Source organism: Apaloderma vittatum, unplaced genomic scaffold (genome assembly GCF_000703405.1).
Source record: "Apaloderma vittatum isolate BGI_N311 unplaced genomic scaffold, ASM70340v1 scaffold15930, whole genome shotgun sequence".
NCBI lineage: Eukaryota > Metazoa > Chordata > Aves > Trogoniformes > Trogonidae > Apaloderma > Apaloderma vittatum.
The window spans coordinates 11,289-34,072 of record NW_009693015.1 but is presented as its reverse complement, the minus strand read 5'-3'; the positions used below and the strand labels follow the sequence as shown (position 1 = coordinate 34,072).

Genomic DNA, 22,784 nt, shown 5'->3' with positions numbered 1-22,784 from the left:
CTACTATGAGTAACAAGGATGGTCATCATAAACACATAAAACTTTAGGAAGCAAGAATGAAGTGTCTGTGCACGCTGCAGTACATGTTTCAGATATCATCAGTTATCATTGTTCAAGGGGGAGAAAACAAGAGGAGAAGATTACAGCTTTTAATGGCAAAAGCTGTTGTGCTATATGCAAATAAACTATGACACAAGTGACTGATCATGGTGTCTTGTATTCACATGAGGCCCTAGCTCTTGCATCTTACTGAGGTCTCACAGCATAACTGCAACTTCTGTGCAAGACAGCAGCTCCCTAGACCTCTCCTATCAAAACCCAACACAACCTACTTCACAGAGTTAAGTAGCTATCCTACTGCTACAAGCCAGGCAACAGCTTGCAGTATTCATCAGGTTTCTGCAAGTATAAAGAGGCACTGATGCTTGCTGTGAATTACCCTTGCAGCACTTGCAAAAACTTAGCACTGTCCTTGAGAGGCAGCTGACTGCCTCTGTCTTGCATTTTCACGAGGCTGCAGCCTATCCTAAGTAATGGTAAGGATCAGCAACTACTTGCCAAAGAACTGGCATAACACTGATTGTAACTCTGTTTCACTCTGTTCCTGCTGGGTATGAAGCACCTACTACATCATGTGCTAGTTTTGAAATACGTTTCAGAAATCATCTGCTTTACTGAAGTCTGCAAGCAAGACCTTAACATTTCAGCATCAAATTAACACAAAGAATCTTTGTGAAGATGTACCTGCTGTAAGTTTGTGTGTTCTACACTTGGAGTATTTAACATCTTCTTTGAATCATCTCCACCTGAAATGAAAATGCAAGGCTGAAAGAACCCAGAATTGATGAGACTGTAATTCTTTACGCATACACTATCTCCTGTTTACAGTCTTGTGTGAAACGGTACTTATCACATTTAGCTCTTCAGAAAAATTATCAAGCCTGAAGGGTTTTATTAGAATCTAAAACATATCAATATATAAAATCTATATTAAAAACTTGATGTCTGATCTTTGTTGCAGATGGCATCTTGTACAAACCAGGACAGGCAAGAGTAAAGTACGAGGACCCAAGCAATTCTTTTTGAAACTTAGAGGAGCTACAGTTCCCTAACTTCTAGTAGACTTCCCTGATCCCCAAGAGGCTTTGAAGCCAGTGATGGTGGGATGATAACCCAGCTTACAACACTCCCTGTATAGTATATTTTGGCAGGGAGAGGGATGGAGTAGCAAAAGCCAAGTCATGGGTGTAAAAATAGGCAGTAATATTCCCCAGGACCAATTCAGTGCCTTGCTAGTGGTTTGCTTTAGCTTTTCCACTACCCTTTGTGCTGATGAAATGGCATAAAAAGAGCAAAGCAGCTATCAAGCTCTTACCCTATATATTAACATGCTTACTCAATCCATCCAACTGTATGAATTCACTTCTGGCCAGTAGGTTCTTAAACCTAGACCAGCCACAACATATTGAAAACCATCTGTCTTACCACCTTTTGTTATTTGGTACTACAATATGAACTGCAACCCTAGCTCTAAGCCTAAAATTTAACAGGCATATCACAACATGACAATCCTTATTACATCACTTCATGAAATCTGGCTGGCCAGATGTTAATCCTGGCCTTAGGATCACTGTTAGTCCACTGGATCCTGCCAGTCTCAGTCCTAAATTAAGTACAATGGCCCAGCTGTTGAATACTGATTAAGTCAAAGCCTAACTCAAACCACAATTTTAAACATATTTTTAGCCTGTTGCCTTCTTTGTAACACTTCTCCAGGCTCAACAACCCCAACACTCTCACCCTGTCCTTAGAGGAGATGGGCTCCATCCATTTCACTCTTTTAGTGGCCCTCCTCTGGACCTGCTCCAATAGGTCGGTGTCTCGTACTGAGAGCTCCAGAGCTGAAGAGCCATGGAGCTGAACACAGTACTCCAGGTGGCGTCCCACCGGAGTGGAATAAAGGAGCAGTTCTGACATTCCTGGCAATCCCTCTGCTCCTCCGTCCCCATCAGCATGAGCTAAATGCCTATAGCCATTGACAGTTGCATTCCAGTCATGGGATTCGTCCCACCAAGTATCAGTAATGGCAAATACTTTGTAGTTTTCTAGGAGCATGGTGGCTTCCAACCCCTCCTGTTTGTTGCCCATGCTACACGCATTGGTGTAAAGGCACTTCAGCTGGGCTGTCAGCCACATCAGCGTTTTAGTGGAACACAGCTAAACTCCTCTGAGCTTTTTCCCGGGTGTTCCCCTGTTGGGTTTTATTACTTCAGGAGCCCCTGGCTCATCTCCGTAAGATTCCAAGTGTGCTCCAGTGTACCCAGCACAGGCTGAAGGCCCTTGCTAGTATTTCATCCCTCTAATCTTGGTATGTTATCCCACAGCTTGTCACAGGCAAGCCTAGTATTATCCACCTCTCCCATCAAGTCTAGTTTAAAGTTCTGTCAACAAGCGCTGCTACGTCCTGAGCCAAGACCCTCTTTCCCCTTTGAAAAAGGTAATTCCCATCCAACACATGCAGGTCTGGTGCCATATAGACCATCCTATTATCAAAAAACTGAACTGTAGGTGATCCTGCTCTGGCAGGGGCGCTGGACTAGATGATCTTTTCAGTTCCCTTCCAACCCCTAACATTCTGTGATTCTGTGTGATTCTGTGTAGGGGTGACACCAGCCACGGAGTCGTGTAATAATAGACTGGGTCCATTTGTTTCTTATGCAACTGGAAAGTTAGAGGAAAAAAACACCTGTGTGCCAGACTTCCTTACCAACTGTTCCAAGACCCTGAGTCTCTTTTGATTGCCCTTGGACTACTGATTGTGGTTTCATCATCACTCACATGGAAAAGGATAAATGGTAATAGTCTGAGGGCTGAGGACTCCTTCCAGACTTAAACATGCCACAGCCCACACTGGCCCACCGGTGTCCAGTAGTCCTAATTCCAACTCTAATCAAGGCTTATCTTGTGGCACTTCTTTGTACTTGCCCTTGACCAAGCAGCCTCTTCCAAACCTTCTTAACTTAATTCCTATGACTGTACAAAATCCCACTCTTGCCTTAGCCAAAATGGCCAACTTCCAACCCACTGCAAACTCACTAGCTATTACCTACAGTAATACTACCCCAGCGTTAACTAGCAGTTAAGGATAAGCAGCCCCCAATATCTAGACCTAATCCCAGATACTCCATTTTTTTATCTTACAGATCCTTCAAAATTCAGCTTCCACGCCAGCTTAGAAGCAAATTTTATACTGAGTTCTAAACCATACCTCAATCATCAGCAAATTCAGCCACACCTCATCTTGCATTTACATAGGTGACAACTACTGTGCTTCACATTTTCATTCCAAATTTAAAGGCAGCTCCAGCACAAGAAAAAGATGGACACCGCTGTATTTTTTACTCTCCCAACTGTGCTGGATAAGGAGGGCTCACTGGTACTAAGGCAGTATTAATTACTAGCAGTAACTAAGGAAATACAACAGATGTTATGAATTTCTCCATTTAGTGGTGACCATATGTCTGAATAATTCTCTCCTACCTGATCCTTGACGTCTTCTGGTTTTTTTTACATAGCTTTGAAGCAGTTTCCTCATAGATCGGTCAGAAGCTTCTTCTAATGCACACCTTCCCGTCTCATTTTTTAAGAAGGGATCAGCTCCATACCAAAGTAATAACTCTGCCATCTGGAAAAATAAGTTTTTCAGATTGTTTCTTTCCTGACAGTATTTTTCATACTCCTTCCTTATACAGGCATCTCTCTCTTTTACTTGACAACATGAGCAACTAAAACCAAACCTAAGGATTATGACAGATAATCATTCTCTAGCATTCCCCTAGATGCATAATTAATCTAAACTCTTATTACTTCATTTTTATAAGTTCGTTCAAGCTATTAACCTGATGCCATTAACCAAACGTCTCCAAAATATACAGTAGGATTCATCCCCCTCATAGCTCTTAACCAATGGAAAATAACAGGTGATTTTAGAGTACGGGTCAGCTCAACTATTTAGGACATGTACTTCAGGAGAAAACAAACTGTGCTCTGGGTGTGTCTGTTGTGACTCCTGTGGCTGCAAAAGGAAGCTTTGACAGCGGTTTCAGATGCACAACACACATCCAGTCAAATGGATGTATTTTGTACATATTCAGTTGTATTACCAATATTATGATTTCTGTACAAATATAAAGCCAGATTCTGCTGTTACTCAAGTAATTACCACTTCAGCAAAATCTACCCTTGCAGAATACTTTTTTAAAACATGGGAAATTTACAATCTGATTATTTCCTTTCTGTGGGCAACCTTGCAATCCTAGACCAGCACCAGTGTAGTTTTACTTGTACCTCTGCCTTTCTCTCTTCAGCATCTCTACTCATTTCAGACTGAGATTGACTCACAGCCTTCAACCAGGCATTTAAAGTCCCTCATTATTTCTAACAAGATTGTTACCGAGAAAACTGGTAGTGAAGTTTTCTCAATTCATGCATTCTCCTAACAACAGAGCAAATAAAGAAGGGTTCAATCCACAGCGGAAACCCTCTTAGGCCCCACAAGTTGTCCTAAATCTATATATTTTTTCAGCAAGTAATGTTAAGAAATCCTTTACCTTAATGAGATCGTAGAATCATAGAACCATAGAATGCCTGAGGTTGGAAGGGACCTTAGAGATCATCTAATCCAATCTCCCTGCTATGGGCAGGGATGCCCTTAATTAGACCAGGTTGCTCAAGGCCTCATCCAACCTGGCCTTGAACATCTCCAGGGAGGGAGCATCCACAACCTCTCTTGGCAATCCATTCCAGAATCTTGCCACCCTCATACTAAAGAATTTCCTCCTAAAATCTTTAGCTACACATCACACTTTCATGTTCTCCTCCTTATCTGTACAACTAGAAAGTCTTTCATATACTTTTCTGAAATAAGAAATTATTTTTGCAATATTGCAGGTGCAGAAAGGGATGAAGCAGCCAAAAGGCATGCTTCCAACCTACAAGAACTTCATACAGAGAAGGCAGCTTTGAAAGAAACAGCTCCAAATACCATGTTATCAAAAGTTCTATTACTGAATCACTACCACTATTTTGTGGCTAGTCAGAAGCAACAAAAATTAAGTCTGACAGACTACCGCAGTGATAACACTGTACTTCTCCTGAGCACAGTGCCACCATGTACTAATATTCCATGTGGATATATCAGCTCACATATTCTAACACAGCTCTGTGTTGAATGATGTTGGTGTCCCCAAGTGACCTAGCTGAGATCAGCAGTCTCCCAATATTCAAGCTGCTGACCTCTAAACACAACTTGCAGAGATGTAGAGTCCTTCATGCATAATCATGGACATAGTATCTTGGGAACTTCCATAGAACTCAGAAATATTTCATGAACCTAACAGAGTCTGAAATACACAAGCTGAAAAACAAGCTTGAGGCTCTCAACTCTCGCTGAAAAACAAGCTTGAGGCTCTCAACTCTCACAGAAAATCATCAACCAAAAGTCCACCCTTATTCTTTTCTCCAGAGAGACCTGGGGAGAAACAGGTTAAGTCTTATCTCAGTTGCGAAACAGAGAGAGAGTAAATGTTTATGGACAAAACTTAATAGACCCCACAAAAAAACCCCCAAACTTGGAAATTAGTATTAGGCAGCATACGTGCACTCCTACAGAAAGAAAGAGCAAGGAGGTAAACGGGACATGCAGAACTCCTACATAAATCCACACCACTCTAGTAACATGCACAAGCAGGTAGGTGGAGGTAACTACTGCCAGATGGAAAGAGGATCTCAGAATTCGGAGTTGGAAGGGACTTGCAGAGATCATCTAGACCAACCTCCCCTGCTAAAGCAGGATCACCTAGAGAACATTACACAGGATTGCATTCAGGCACATTCTGGAAGTCTCTAGAGGAAGAGACTCCACAACCTCCCTTGGGCATCCTATTCCACTGCTCTGTCACCCTCACAGTAAAGAAGATTTTCCTCATATTTAGATGAAAATTCCTGTGTTACAGCTTGTGCCCATTGCCCCTTGTCCTGTCACTGGGCATTACTGAAAAGGGCACTGCTCTACCCTCCCTGCACCCACCCTTTAGACATTTACAGACGTTTATAAGGTCTCCTCTCAGCCTTCTCCTCTCCAGGCTAAATAATGCCAGCTCTCTAAACCTTTCCCTGCAAGAGATGTCCACAGTTCTGACACAGGCTTATGAAACCTCAGCATCTGTCAGCAAAACTTTTAAATAATTGACACTGACTTTCTGTTTAAGTGCATATAAAATATAAACTCATGCCTTCATAACTCTCCACACACGTGTTAATACACAAAAAATGGCTGTACAGGGTATGGATGCACACCATATATGCGTATTCACTAAATCATGGAAAAAAGTCATTGAAACTCCAGAAGACAAGTAGTACTGAACTGTAGCCACGAGGATGATCAGAGGGCTCGAGCACCTCTCCTATGAAGACAGACTGAGAGAGCTGGGGTTGTTCAGCCTGCAGAAAAGAAGGCTCCGACCTTATTGTGGCTTCCAGTATCTCAAGGGGGCTACAAGAAAGGTGATGAGGAACTTTTTAGGATGTTGGGTAGGGACAGGACTAGAGGGAATGGATTGAAGCTGGAGATGGATCGGTTCAGATTGGACGTTAGGAAGAAGTTCTTCCCCATGAGGGTGGTGAGACACTGGCACAGGTTGCCCAGAGAGGGGGTGGAAGCCCCATTCCTGGAAGTGTTTAAGCCAGGCTGGATGGGGCTCTGGGCAACCTGGTCTAGCGGGGAGATGTCCCGGTCCATGGTGGGGAGGTTGGAACTAGATGATCTTTAAGGTCCCTTCCAACTCTGACAATTCTATGATTCTATTTGTCAGTACTTCAGCCATTGTCTCAAATAGTTAGAAAAACAATTATTTTCTGCTTTTGGACAAATCATGCTAAAGCACTGAATGGTTTGAACAGAAATTGGGCACAGCAGACTTGCAAACTCCTGAATTTACTCATAATATGAAAAGCCCAGTCACACGTAAAAAGATTATGTGACGTTCTGGGCCCAACAACAATCATTTCTATTCCTAAACCATAATTTGTGTTCAATTTGAAATATACCTCACAATTGCCATCTTTAACTGCATCTTGCAATGGTGTTATTTGCTCTCCCCCTCTAGCATTAACATCAGCTCCTGCCTTCAAAAGCTCAGCTGCTATCTCATAAAAGCCTTCCACAGTTGCTGTATGTAGAGCAGTCCAGCCTAGAAGAAAGGAAAACCTCTATTTCACATTTTGGTGAAATAATTTATAAAAAACTACGTTAGTTTTATGTTGTCTATTTGATAAATATTTCAGAGAGTGTATTGAAAAGGTAAAAACTGATGCATTTAGCGGTAAGTTGTATAAAGAAATACTTAGAAAAGTCACAAGAGTTGGGAGATGTCATTCTTTTGTCCAAATTTGCACTTACTAAAGAACCAGGTATGGGTGTAACAATATTAGATTTGCTTCTTCTGTTACGAAAGCACAGAGAAAGAATAAAAACTATTCTACCCACAACTTCATGATTTCTCCCTGAATAAAACATATATGCTATTTAAGAATGAGATAATTTTTCATGGCACTCTTATTTACATAATGATGCAGAAGACGGTAAGAATGAAAGAACAGAATGAGATAATTTTTCATGGCACTCTTATTAACATAATGATGCAGAAGACGGTAAGCATGAAAGAAAAGTCAAATTACAGAGGTGGAGCCTTTACTGCCAAAAAAAAATACTTTTTATGTCTATCCAAGAATAGTTGGAGTGTCCAAAGAAAGCAATAAAAAATCCTTACTGAAATTCTGTATCTGTTCTCAGCTATGTGGAATAAACTAACTCTATCAAGTCGAGAGAGTTGGGGTTGTTCAGCCTGAAGCAGAGAAGGCTCTGGGGAGATTTACAGCAACCTTCCAATACCTGAGGGGGCCTACAGGAAAGCTGGAGAGGGACTGTTTATCTGGGAATGTAGTGATAGGACAAGGGATAATGGTTTTAAACTGAAAGAGGACAGATGTAGCTTAGATATTAGGAAGACATTCGTTACTGTGAAGGTGGCAAGACACTGGAACAGGTTGCCCAGAGAACCTGTGGATGCTTCACCCCTGGAAGTGTTCAAGGCCAGGTTGGACAGGGCTTTGAGCAACCTGGTTTAGTGGGAGGTGTATATTTGTATAGGTTTGGGTTTATTACGGGTACAGGATGTTGCACCAGATTGTCCAAAAATGTTGTACTATGAGGCTTTGTTCCCAAATGTTTGAAACTCACCTAAGTTTTAACTACACTGTCAACTAATGTTGACAGTGCTTCAAGACAAATGTTTTTTTAACAGTACTATCTGTAAAACATTTTACTTGTCTTTTATAGAGCCTATTTATTCCTCCCTCAGTAAAAAGTATCCTCTACCTGATATACGAATAAGCACCTGAAAAAAATGGATCTGCAATGTGTTCAGCTGATAATCTTTAGAGTTTAGCAACATGATTCTTCAAGGACACTGTGCATGCTCTGGAGAAAGTAGAAACATCAGTTTCATTGCAACAGTTTTTCAGCACCCTGAAGGCACTGTGGATCAAAACTCAAACTGAGAGCACAGACAGTATCTCTGCCACACTGTCCATATCCTATGTGCTGATGTCCAGCAAACAAAAAGGAGCAAGAAAAGAAACACAAAAAACCCTCAAGAACTCAGTAAGGTACTGAAGCACAGTACTGTAGCACAGGACGGCTAAGATATGGGTTATCCCTGGTAGAGGGCTTTAAAGGAAGAAAAAAGTGGCAAAGGCAGAATGTAATAATGAGAACAATGATTCCCAGGGAGAGCGAGATCCAAGTGCATTTCAAAATGGCACTGGTTTGTCTACGTCTTTCCGATAACACCTCCCTCACTAAAAAAAAAAAAGAGTAGGGCTAGGTCAGCTCATCTCTTCAAGGAGTTCAACTAAACTACATTTTCTGCAGTTGTGTTCCTTTTTCATCAAAAAAACCCAGCCAGAGTCTGAGGGAGGAAGAAATAGTCTCACAAAATGTGTGAAGGCAGAAAAAGGAAGCAGCTGCATGGCAAAAAATGGAACCAGGACACTTGCACTTTAGTACACTTGCCCTTTAGTACACTTGCCCACAGAGGCTGCAGCTGAATGCACACTATCAACACTTCTCTGTTGTCAGCAAGTGGCTTTGAAACTCACCAACAAAATATTTTCTCACCTACCCCTAGCACAAGTTAACACACACTACAGCTGACACAGCTGTCACTCTGTCAGCTCAAATGCCAGAGTCTCACACTATGAAAGACTAAAATTTGCTGCTGTCACTCAGTAAGTTCCAGCAGCTAGAGAATTTCTACCCTAATTTTGGTTTGTTATATGCCTGCATTATGCAATAGCCTTTAACTGCAGAATGCAGTATTTTTTCCCCCCACAAAACTGTTGTGCAATCCCAGCCACTGCACAGGACGGAAGCACTCCAAGAATCAAAGTTTTCTACCAAATGAGCCAGCTGTCTGCAAAACCAGTTTCTCTTTTGCTGTGGAAGTTTTATCAGAGTCTAATGGATAAGACAGGAACTGCAAAATAAGGAACAAGAGTCTTACATTTGAAAAAACAGATACTTTAGGGTGTGGCAACACACACACAGAAGTTGGATAAGGTGAATTGCTTCAATCAAAACATTCACAGCTGGCCATTATTTTGGTGCCCAAGATGAAGTAAAAATGCATAATACCAAGTACTCACAATTTTACAAAACCAAAGCAGTGCTAAATTATGAACTTACAACTTCCTTTAAGATTCAAGTGGAAAAATCAGAGTCCCTGAAAAATTAAACTGAAAAATCTAAAACTTGGCATCTCAGATTGGTCACTGAAATGGATCAAAAGAAAATCTTTAAATGATTTTTTAACTAAGGGACTGTTTTGGGATAAGCACGCATGGGATTGTTAAACTAAGGTTAAGTAAACTTAATTGCACCACATAATAATGTTTTAAGTGCTTACTTTTTCCAAAAAATGTTTTTTAAATATAATTTTATACATAGGTTTATAATATTTTCTTATGAACAATTACCAAGTTAAACAAATAAAAATGTAATAATCTAATATACATCTAAAAACATAGTAAGTCACTAACCTAAGTCTTGTCCACGGCACAAACTCGTAATATGTACTTTTATTAGTCACAGGTAGACATTTGTTTTGAAAGTAGTATTTTAATACAATTGCAACTTACCAGCATAATCCTGGGCATTTACATTTCCACCAGCTTTTATTACATTACGTACAAGGTCCAGGCATTGATTAGCAACAGCTCTATGGAGTAAGGTCTCACCGTAACTATTCCTCCTATTGATTGTTGAAAGTGAAATGGGGCAAATAGAATTTAAAAAATTCCTACCAAACGCTTTTTGTCCTGAAAAATAATATAAAAGATCTGTTGAACAGGAAAAAAAAGTATTTTATCTCTTATTTTGGCTTACTTTGCATTACAGTTAGTAAATAAGGTTTCTGGAGAAAAATATGCTCAGTCAAACTAGTAGAAACTAGTACCTCAAGAAATACATTACCAATTAAATAATAACACTATTCAATAAAAAAGGCCACAGTGAATTTCATAACAAAACTCTAACTTAAATTTAACACACAAGAATACGGCTTTGCAAATGTGTGATAAGTCTAGGCTTTCCCTTCTAAATGACATTTTTGCAAAGTGCATTTTTTCCCACTGGATGAAAAAATTGCTATTCCAGATTACAATGCATTACAAAATGAGTATTTCAATAGCTAGTCAGTTATTCAATAATTTCTTCTTTCTTAAAACTCAAGTTTATCAGCAGTTCTTCTGTACTCACTTATGTTTTAAAACTGCCGTTTCCTGAGCAAGGAATATTTATACTAAGGTAGTGATTGAGATTAGCACCCTCAGATTACTATTCCCTGTCACTTCACGAGCTCAGCCATTTTTGCAATAAACAAAAGATGAATAGCTGCTTGGGAATATGATGCCTAAATGTAAAAAATAAAATATTAAAAGACACTATTTTTAATTTTTAGATTAGTATTTTAGTGGATGAGGGAAAGGCTGTGGATGTAGTCTACCTGGACTTTAGTAAAGCCTTTGTGCACGGTGATATACTGTGAGCTCAGACTAATTCCCAATCTTCTTAAATTCTCAGCTCTGTGTAGATTTTTAGAATCTAACAGATACAGGTTTACCAAGGGCCTTCCCTCAGCTCAGTACATGAACGACCTCTCTCCTCTACCTGTCCAGCCCTGCAATACCTTAATCATTTAAGGTACTGTAGTGCCTCAACAAAGCTGGTCTATTGCAGCCAAGCAGTTCAGGAGCGATTAAATTGCACAGACATACACAGAACGAGGTGCAACTTCATGTTACTTAACCCAATTTATCTTGTTACTTCAAGAGGACCTAATTCCTGCCACTTCCACCTTGCCCTCCCTAGTGCCTTCCTTGTGTCTGACCCTGTGCAAAACGAAGGCCCAAATCAAAATTTTCCATGAGGCTGTTTTTTCCAGTGAATTACCAAACTAAGACAACTCACAGACTCTTGGTCTGACGCAAAAGGGAGGAAAATTTGCTATATTGGACTATGAGGAAGCCACCTCTAACTCTTTCTGTAGAAATCATGCTTAAAAAACAACAGCTTGTTTCTTCAGCAAGCCAATTTGAAATAGATGAGCAGTTAGTCGTATAACTTTAAATCTCATTAAATGGTGCTTTCAGTGGCAATAATTAAAACCTTGCAAAAGACAATGTTTGTTAATTGGAAGTAGAATTACTCCTATTTTGTACAATCTATAGTGTAGCTGTTACAGTTCAAATACTTCCAAACTTTGTAAGGTGTTTAAACGATTGTAGTGCACAGATAAATCCAGACTGAGTGGGCTTAGAAAAAAATACACGGCATTTTAAGACCCTAATCTTAAAGGTGCTGGGGTGAGTGCTTAAGTGAGAAAATTCCACATTCTCCTACACACTTCCTCTGCAAGGTAAAAAAATTCACTGCATGCATCTTCAGAGGATGAAAAACGGTAATCTTTCTCTCTGACAAAACACGCTGTAAAGAAAAATACTTCAAAGAGTACTCCGTGACTGTGGTAGTGAAGGCCCTGTAATACCACATTAAAAACAGGATAACAACAGCAGACATTCAAAATATGTTTGTATAGCTCAATTCCTGAATACTATATTACAGAAGGATATATAAATGTATATCAAGATCTACATTTTCACTCTGCATGAAAACATTTTTCTTCTGCATTTCAGAATACATTTTTTTACACATAACACTATGATAAAAATTGCATCCTGAAAAAATTCTCATGATTCTTAAGGAGCTCATGGAAACAAGTACACTGTTAGGTTGCTAATATGTAGATTTAAACAAACAAGGGAAATTTATCTATAATTTTAATTATTAAAATGAATGCCTATACCATCTTTGAAAAAGAAATTGATGCCACAATATATTGGAAAGGTTATCAATTATATTTCATCCAGTATAACTGTTCAACTAAAAGAATGTATATGATAAACATCAGATAAGATCTTACTCAGTTTGTTTTCAATTCTCTTGCTCCTTCTCTGCTTAGGTTCTCCATCTTCATTCAGTATTTTATGGCACACATTGGTTTCTAGATCATGTTTGTCTTCAGAAGTAGATTTCTGAACCTTGCTGACAAGAGATTTGATTGGAATCAACACAAATATTCTCTCTATAAATCAATGTTTATAGTAGAGCTAAGAATGTGAATGTATTTAAAAAGAAAATCTGTAATAGCATTGAAGCATGTAGGCTAACTTAGTACTGAAAAAAGAGTAAATCAGGAGAGAAGCCACCTTTCATATCTTTAAAGAAAAGGTATAATCTTTATCTTTTTATCATTTAAAGTCATTCACACAAGGAATGAGCACTCTGTATGCATTGTATTTGTTACATTAATTAAAAACAATAAGAATATTGTGCATGATTTTGTCATACTCAGAATCCTTAGCTTTGTTCCTTGATGTGTTGTCACCATAAGACGTCCTCTGCTGAGTCTCTTCTAGTATTTGGCAATGACTGAAAAGTCTGCTCTTTCTTGAGGTGGTCTCGCTTAACCGCTTCACTATCCCTGATGTTGTCTGGGCTGTTTCTGCACATGCTGCAGCCTCCACTGAATGTAAACTTCTGTCACTAGTTTGCTTTTCACTAGAGGTGGCAGCTCCGTAATCTGAAATCACTTCTTTCTCCCTCTGCTCATCACCCACAGGCTGCAACAACAAAAAAAGAAATATTACATGCTTCTGGTAAGCACATAGTTAAAACAAGGGCTGAATATATAGGTCCTCCACAGATACAAGAGACGGAGGCTGCCATAGGTGAGGTCCTCCTAAAGTAGTATGCCATTCCACCTTCCCCTGGCAGAATTACTGAGGGGAATCACAACTTGAATAATAAATCTACGACGGCTGGCAGCGAACAAAAGGTGTCACTATCTGAGAATCCTTTGGTTGGGCATATGAAATGACTTAACAGACTCATTGTTTCCCAAGGACATGAGCTCCTGTCCTAAAACATCAAGTGATGTTTAAGACATCTTAAGCAAGCCTATCTTATCTCACTCTTGCACAAGCCTAGAAACAAGATCAAGAGCCATGTTTCGCCTGAGGTTTGGTAACTGCCGGCTGAGAAGTTATTTCCAAAGACTCACCATTGTGAACTACCATCACAACAGATAAGATTCACTTCACCTAGCTTCAGCCTTCTAAAAGTCAGGTATCTAGGTGACACTAGGCACCCTCGTTATCCCTGCCACTGGTGAAGAGAAAAAGATTCATCTCTTCCTAAATTGTGCAAAGGGGAACCTAAATGACTGGTGTGTGTATCAGAGGCTTATCTTTAACTAGGAGACAAATCTTTAAAAGGAGACAAATCCCACTCTAAAGAGATGTCATCATATGGCAGTTAGTTTGAGATACTGGAGTTCATTCATTGTTTTAGTCATGTGTTGCTGAGAACCACTCAAGCTGCTGAAACCCAGGTACTCATTAGCTTATTACACACTTGAGTAGCTGAAAGCTCTCAGGACACACCCTCAGTACACATGCATACAAATTCCTTCACAGTGATGTCAGAGAACTAGTTAGTCCTTTCTTGGGACACAGATGGAAATGGAGGATTTGCAGATTAATTTTTTTAATTAACATATTCAGCAGAGGTTACTAGAAGAGCTGAACTGCATTTCTAGAAGTGGTCCCTCTGGGTCAAAAGACGATGCATTTTAACGTAAGAGTAGGTGAAAACCAAATATTTTAATTAACAAAACTATCAATGCAGTACTTCTCATGGCATCATATCTGCTATGGGACAAATGTTAGAGACAAAGAAGAAAACATTACAAAGCAAAAAAAAAAAAAAAAGTCACTTGCTTTATAAGCGACCATATATTAAAATAAACCTATCCAGCACCCTGACTGCATCCACAGGACAATACAGGCTCCCCTCTTTTGCGTACTTGTTTCACCACAACAAGTGATGAATAAAAAAGAATGAGGAAGGACCAACATGAACAACATGCTGTTAGAATACAATGGTTACTAAAAAATTAATTTGGATTTTTTCCTCATCAAATTGCCTCCCTACTTTCTGTCTTCAAGAACAGCAGATGGAGTCACCAAAAAAGCTAAATCAATTATTAACTGACAAGATGTCAAAGATTCACATTCCCACAGGACTCTCCTTCACAATCCGAACTGCAATACAGAGTAAAACTATACATTAAACTTCACACAGCTGTGCTGCAGAAATCAACACTTCACTGAAAGAGCTTTTTAAGTTGCTATGGTTCTGAGGAAATTAGCCCAGAGACCTTTTGGCCGCCTTTGTGGGTACATTTTATTACCTACTGTCATACTCGGTTAATATCACCAGCAAAAGATGGAATTAACTCACAGTCTTCCAATGGTTTATGCGATTGTGAGAAAGTACTCAGTGGCTGCACAGCTATACATGGCTGATCACTGTTTTGCAGCTCTAGTTTGTTCAAACACAACAGAGAGCAGAGAATCTGACCCCCATGTACAAGGGATGCCTACTACACTCTATAACATAACATATGCCTCCTATGTCTCATTCTCTTTTCCTATCATAGCCTAAACAGGAAGAGACTAGCACTGTTTTCCTTTCATGTTCCTCTCCGTATTTTCGCATTTTTGCTGTCGAATCCAAATGATCTATTCCAGATCACCTCTACATCACAGGATATAACACTGTGGAGAGAACAGCACAGGGTAAGAGAAGAAAACATCAGTTGTGCCTATACATACTGCCTTCTTCAGGGGAGGACATGAATATAAAACCATGAACATAATTTTTTTTCAGGAAGTCTCACATAGGCAGAACTAAACAAATTAAATGCATTTCTAAATATACACGTAAAAAATCCCCATAAGTAATCTTTCTAGTCTACAGGAAAGACATAGCTATAATTTCTTCAGTAATACTTGCAAAGCATGTGCATGCTACAGTGGTGAAAACCAGCAGAGAACAGTATACTATAATCTGGAGAAAAAACAGAACCAGAGGAGGTATAAACCTTTCTTGGAATTGGCTGGTATTTGCCCATGTGCTATGATGAAACAACAGCCTAGTATTTCCGAACTTTCCTTGGAGAGAAGATAGGACATAGAACATATACAGGTGGACAAGGCATTTTTGAAACTTGCACACCAATTCTAGATTTCCCTGTCAGGCACTGAATTAACTTTACTAGGATTTCCCATCCTGGTAAGCTCAGCCATTTTCATAAAATGTATATATCAACACAGGAGAACACTACTGGACTTCTAAAAAAAAAATAACTGAAATGTATTAAATATGTAAATCATTTATGCCAGTTTATTCTTTCCTAAGATTCAGTTCTCCAAGCAATTTGGCTATTCTATAAAATATTATAATTTTTCAAATATTAACTGAACTGGGTATATACTTGCTCATTTGTTGTCCTCTGCAAGTTAGATCCTGTTTTCAATTTCTTTCACCTGAATTGTAGCAAGTTGAGACTCAATTATGCTTGTTAGCTGTGTACAGTCATAATCTAACTGGGGAACACTGGGTTCTGAATTTAACTGCTCTCCCCTGGCGTTAGCTGTGTCTCATTTGGCACTACAGGAGTGACAGGTTGTACGACAGATTCTGACAAGGCATCCAGAGCTGTCACAAGCTGTACTGGCAGGACATCATTGCTCTCATCTGATGATGGATCAATGGAAAAGGCATGACCCTGACACTCTAACTTGTCAGGAAATGAGTTTATTATTTTAATGCTCTCAGAGTCACTGAGGTATTTCAACAAACCAATGATTTCAAATTCACCAGTCTCTATGCTCCATTCGGTGAATGCTTCCACAAAAACATTCCCTAGGGATGTCAGTAAAAAATCTGTATCATTATCTGGGGAATGTTCTCATATTCTATTATCTGAGTCAATGCGGGTTCTCTGGCAATTTTCTAAAACATGAGGAAATATATCTTGCGATATATATATTGCGGTGTCTTGGGAGCCTTTAATATATCCTCCAGAAGGGCATCTTAGACAGAGGTTTGTTTCTGGAAAGAGATCTTCATTACTTAATTTCTGTGAAAACGAAATATTAAAAAAAAAAATTGTTCTCAAAAAGGAACAATTCTTTCTAAAAGGCATGTAATTAACATTCACTTCAGAAATCATCCCTATATACACACGTATTTTATTTGCAATTTTTGCATAAAATACAAGAGTCAAAGCCTTCCCTGAGAAGTCATACAATTTCTTAAAAAGGGTTAAATTGAGGTCTCAGTTTCAAAAGCAGAGCACTTCAGTTGTTGACTTCCCTAGCAGTGAAAATCCACAAGAGAGACTAAGTCTATTTTAAGTGACTACATCAGTGGACAAGAGAAGAGCAATGGATGTCATCTACCTGGAGTTCTCTAAAGCCTTTGGCACAGTCCTCCACAACATCCTTCGAAGTTGAAGAGATATGGATATGATGGGTAGATTCTTGGGAGGATACCAAATTGGTTGAACGGTCACACCCAGAGGGCAGTGGTCAACAGCTTGATGCCCAGATGGAGATGGGTGTCAAGTGGTGTCCTCCAGGGGTCTGTACTAGAACCAGCATTGCTTAATACCTTCATCAGTGACACAGACAGTGGGATCAAGTGCACCCTCAGCAAGTTTGCAGGTGACATCTAGCTCAGTGGTGCAGTTGATATGCCAGAGAGATGGGATGTCCTCCAGTGAGACCTGGACAATCTGGAGAAGTGGGCCCATGTGAACCTCGTGAGGTTCAAGATGGCTAAGTGCAAGGTTCTGTATCTGGGTCAGGGCAATCCTTGGGGGACAATGCGATAGACAGCAGCCCTGCAGAAAAGGAATCAGAGGTACTGGTGGATGAAAAGCTGGACATGAGCCAGCAATGCATGTTCGCAATCCAGAAAGACAATGGCATCCTGGGCTGCATTAAAAGAAGCGTGGCCAGCAAGCTGAGAGAAGTGATTCTGCCCATCTGCTCTGCTCTCGTAAGATCCCACCTGCAGAACTTCATCCAGCTCTGGAGCCTCCAAAATATGAAGGACATGGACCAGCTGGAGCAGGTCCAGAGGAGGGCCACAAAAATGGCTGGAGCACCTCTCCTACAAGGGCAGGCTGAGAGAGTTGGGGTTGTTCAGCCTGGAGAAGAGAAGACTCAGGGAGACATTATCACAGCCTTTCAATACTTAAGGGGAACCTCTAAGAAAGACGAGGGCAATTTTTCTTTTAGAGCCAGTAGTGATAGGACAAGGGGTAATGGTTTTAAACTGAAAGAGAGTAGACTCAAACTAGATATAAGGAAGAAAGTTGTTACAGTGAGGCTGGTGAAACACTGGCACAGGTTGTTGAGAGGGATGGTTGGAGGCCCCATCCCCGGTCACTGTAGGCAAGGCTTTGAGCAAACTGATCCTGTTAAAGATGTCCCTGCTCACCGCAGGAGGTTCGGATTAGATGACTATGGAAAGTCCTTTCCAAGCAACACGTTCTATGATTCTCTAAAGTCAAAGATATTATGCCATTGCCCAATGGCCTAAGAATGTTAAAGGGCTTTAGAAACAAAGACAATAAAATTTCTGTTACCCAGAAATATTGAAACTGAACAAATTCAACATAACATAAAAAATATAGTTGATAAAACATAAAACATTAATTTTGATTATATATTTATGTGGATCCCACAGAGGTCTGGAGTATTTGTGTCTCTCAAATTTCAGTTCAAAACTTTAGTGTTTGGAGGCTGCATATTTCAGTTACCATACTGAATAAAGAAGCATAAAACTGTAATTGTTCTTGGAAAAGTAATAATGCTACTGTTTTTGCAATCACTTTGAGCTACTTTCTATACATGCACTCATTCTCATACTAACTAATAGCTTTTAATTTTGTTTTTCCTAACCCTCTTTCAAATGCTTCTGCAGGAGAAAATCAGATGCCTTAGCTAGCCTAAATAATATTTTTTCTATATAGTATTTGTATATAATAGTGCTGTTATTTAATAATACTGTATATAAGGAAAATCTGTTTCAGTACATTTCTAGAATCTTGCTGCCAGCAAGTGGCAGTACTGGGCAGTGCAAGAATCCTTTAATCAGTGATAATATAATTTTGATAAAGCTCACACACACTTAAAGCAAGGGCAGAAATCTGACAGCATTGACTCACGTTCAGTTTGTAAGCCGTTAAAAATCCTGACTTTTTTTGAAAAATTATTCCCCAGTTTGCTGTTTCCTATCTTACACCTGTGCAGCTAATTGTTCCTTTACAAGAAATGACTACTACTTACTTCTCTGTACAGTTGCTTTTTAGACCAATTCTCTGATTTGTGCAGACTTTAAACAACGGTGAAAAAAACCCTCACTGGCATTAATTTCCCTTCTTAAAGAACTGTTGTATAAACAACATATATGTCTATTACAAATTTCATAAGAAAAAGGCTTCGTGCATTTGTTAAAGGGCAGGTGAAATTTACATTTATATTAATGAAGAAGGATCAGGAAGGCATAAATGACTAATTTTGCAGAAAACCCAAATGTCAACTGAAATCCAAACATAAATGTGACCTGTGATCACAAAACTCCCATTCAACCACAGGTGCCTAAATTTTTTCAGCACTCACTTCTGTCGTCAAAATCCTGTGGGACTTGCTCTACAAGTAACTAAAATCCACAGAACATAACGGAAGTCAAAACTTTTCCTTCCAAAAACCCATTCTCAGCTGCCACTTATCCATAAAGACACTGAAAGCCCCAGTATCTAACACCTCTGTACCTGCAATTGTCTGTTGGACAGAACAGAGCAGCTGCTGAAGAAGCAAGGCTGAGACATCTGGGAACTGAACCAAAACAGAGGTCTTCTCCTGTGGACCCCAGTCCGACAAATATGGCCTGAACACACAAAGTTTCACTCAGAGGAAGAGCAGAATTCCCCCTCAGCCAGAAGCTCAGCAGTAAAATAGCAACATTGTGGCAAATGCAGGTTCAGGTCCATCTACCAGAGGAGCTATGCTTCAAGCAACTCATTTAAAAAAGCGGTTCCTGTGTAAGAATGCCAAAGGCAAAAAGGTGTCTCTTTGGTATAAACCTGTTATTCTTTTTAGAGTCTGAATGCCAACCAGCTTATTGCATCTGTGAATCTTGTCCACCAAGCATGAGCACGCTACTTTGAAAGCCTTGGTTTAAATCCCACTATCCTCATGTCTCAATTATTCCCAGCACAAACCCAAACCAGCGTTCCTTAATCCAGTCACAAATCTTGCTTACCTTCTAACACCAGCCCGGAATCTTGTCTCCTCACTTTCCCAGTAAGCACACACTGGGTACCAGCTGAGCATGGCCAGAGTCAACTCCAGTGTCAGCTGATTCAGAACCTTGCACCAGAGGAAGCAGGTAGACAGAGAAGTCAAGCGGAAGTTTCATTTAAAAAAACCCAATTTACTTAACTGTGGGTATAAAAACTGTGTGTCGATAAATTCACTGCACCACAGGCCAGTGAGCAATCCAGGATTAGCCAAATCCAAGTCTCCCCCTGTGCACTACATATGCAAAATTAAATTTGGCCTGTGAGTTCCAGTAGATGGCAATGTGTTCACATCATCTTCGTGAATCCTGACACAGAAGGATCTTTCTTCCATGTCTTTGAGAACAATTTAGAAAGTTATTGATAACTTGGTGGCTATTTGGTGTTACAGACTGTGGATTGCAAATGTAAGAAGATAAAACTGGACTAATACTGAAGCACAAATAGTAAGGGTGGAGTGAAAATGTGAGTCTTAAGATACTCCTTTATCTGCTAGCTCTGAGTCAAACAACAGCAGAGAAGTTCAGTCTTTCAACACATACATGTAAGAGATTCATTATAAAAGAATTAAGGCTTCAGAAGGACCAACATTACCAGCTTTTCTGAGAATGCTGAGCTGAAGCTTACTGCAATACACTGTGAGGGATACAGAAAAAGTCACAGAACTCCGGAGGCTGGAAGGCAAATCTTGAGTTTAGCCTTGTGGCTCAACCAGCATCAGCCGCAGCAGGCTGCCCAGGATCACATCTAGACATGTTCTGCGTATCTTTCACAGATGGTGAATGCACAACCTCTCTGGGCAACCTGGTCCAGTGCCTGACCTCCTTCACAGTTAAAAAGTGGTTTTTTGGACTCAGACGGGTTTTCTTTCTTTTTAATTTGTGTCCACTGTGTCTTGTCCTACTGACTGGCATTACTGAGAAGTCTTGCTCCCTCATCTTCATTCATCCCTGTCAGGTGTTCTTACACCTTTGCAAGATCCTCCTGAGACTTCTTCAAGTTGAACAGTCTTAACTCATATTAAATACCATAAAAACACAGGACAGTTTGAGTTGCAGAGACCTTTACATGTTATCTAGTCCAACCACCCCTCACATCTGGCCTTGTTCATAAGGTTCACAGTGGCCTACTTCTCCAGTTTGTCCAGGTCCCTCTCAGGTGTGTCAACTGCACCACTCAGCTTGGTGTCATCTGCAAACTTACTACGGGTGCACTCAATTGCCCTGTCTTTGTCAATGATGAAAGCATTAAACAATACTGGTTCTAGTACAGACCCCGGGAGGACACCACTTATCACAGATCTTCATCTGGACAGTAAGCCATTGCCCACTACCCCTTGGCTGTGACCATTCAACTGACTCCTCACCCACCAAACAGTCCACCCATCAAGTCTGTATTTGTCCAATTTAGACAAAAAGATGTGGTAGAGGGTGATGCCAAAGGCTTTACAAAGGTCAGGTGCACCACTTTAGTCATCCTTGTTTCTCTCTGCTGGACTCACTCCAGTTTGTCTGTGTCTTTCCTGTACTGAAGACCCAGAACTGGACACAGTATTCTAGACATGGCATTAACAGTTCTGAGGATCACCTTCCTTGACTTGCTTGCAACACTTTTACTAATGCATCCCAGGGTATTGTTTGCCTTCTTTGCCGGAAGAGTGTGAGGATGGCTCGTGGCCCAGGACCTCCAGTTCCCTCTCTGCAGAGCTACTTTCCAGCCAGTTGGTACCCAGCATGTACTGGTGCCTAAGGTTATTCCTCCCCAGATGCAAGACTTTGCATTTCCCGTTCGCAAACTTCATGAGGTTCCTCTCTGCCCAGCTCTCCAACCTGCTCAAGTCCCTCTGAATGGCAGAACATTTCGTTTATCAGTCGCTCCTCCCAGCACCACCTCTGAACTTGCTGGGGGTCCATTTTGTTCCATTTTTCAGACCAGTAATGAAGAAGCTGAACGGTACTGGACCCACTATAGTCAGACTAATCACAACAGAAATCACAGCTGCTAGCTACATCATCAAAATCAAGAAAATCCAGCAAGACTCATTTTATGCTGTCAGAACTTACGTTAATTAATGAATTTAGAATCACAGAATCATGGAATCATAGAATCACAGAATAGTTTTGGTTGGAAGAGACCTTCAAGATCATGGAGTCCAACCTTTGTCCTAGCCCTATCAAGACCACTAAAGCAGGTCCCTCCCACCTGTCTCTGAAAAATCTCCAGGGATGTGACTCAACCATCTCCCTGGGCAGCTTGTTCCAATGCCTGACAACCCTTTCAGTACAGAAATTCTTCCTAATATCTAACCTGAACCTCCTCTGGCTCAATGTGGCTTCCCTTCCCCTTGTCCTATCACTCTCCACTAGGAACAGACCAACTCCTGCCTTGATACAACCTCCTCTCAAGTAGTTGTAGAGAGCAATAAGGTCTCCTCTCAGTCTCCTCCAGGCTAAACAGCCCCAGACCCCTCAGCAGTTCCTCATAGGACATATGTTCCAAATCCTTTACCAGCTTGGCAGCCGCCTTTGCACCCTCTCCTTCCCCTTGTCCTATCACTCTCCACTAGGAACAGACCAACTCCTGCCTTGATACAACCTCCTCTCAAGTAGTTGTAGAGAGCAATAAGGTCTCCTCTCAGTCTCCTCCAGGCTAAACAGCCCCAGACCCCTCAGCAGTTCCTCATAGGACATATGTTCCAAATCCTTTACCAGCTTGGCAGCCGCCTTTGCACCCTCTCCATGTAGTGAGGGGCCCAAAACTGGACACAGTACTCGAGGTGGGGCCTCACCAAAGCTGAGTACAGGGGCATGATCACCTCCCTGCTCCTGCTGACAACACCATTCCTGACACAGGCCAGGATGTCTTCTTGGCCACCTGGGCACACTGCTT

General features: G+C 40.5%; 1 protein-coding gene across 1 annotated transcript in view; it reads right to left on the bottom strand.

Moving 5' to 3' along the window:
* Positions 1-22,784, bottom strand: part of ANKRD31 (ankyrin repeat domain 31) — a gene marked incomplete at its 5' end in the record, with an annotated part of 49,049 nt that overhangs the window by 15,710 nt on the left and 10,555 nt on the right. Inside the window, 11 exon segments of the mRNA XM_009877655.1 lie at positions 1,801-2,183; positions 3,541-3,685; positions 7,108-7,250; positions 10,258-10,437; positions 12,600-12,721; positions 13,028-13,299; positions 16,017-16,065; positions 16,067-16,175; positions 16,178-16,447; positions 19,368-19,483; positions 19,859-19,965. Coding sequence (XP_009875957.1) covers positions 1,801-2,183; positions 3,541-3,685; positions 7,108-7,250; positions 10,258-10,437; positions 12,600-12,721; positions 13,028-13,299; positions 16,017-16,065; positions 16,067-16,175; positions 16,178-16,447; positions 19,368-19,483; positions 19,859-19,965 — 1,896 coding nt within the window.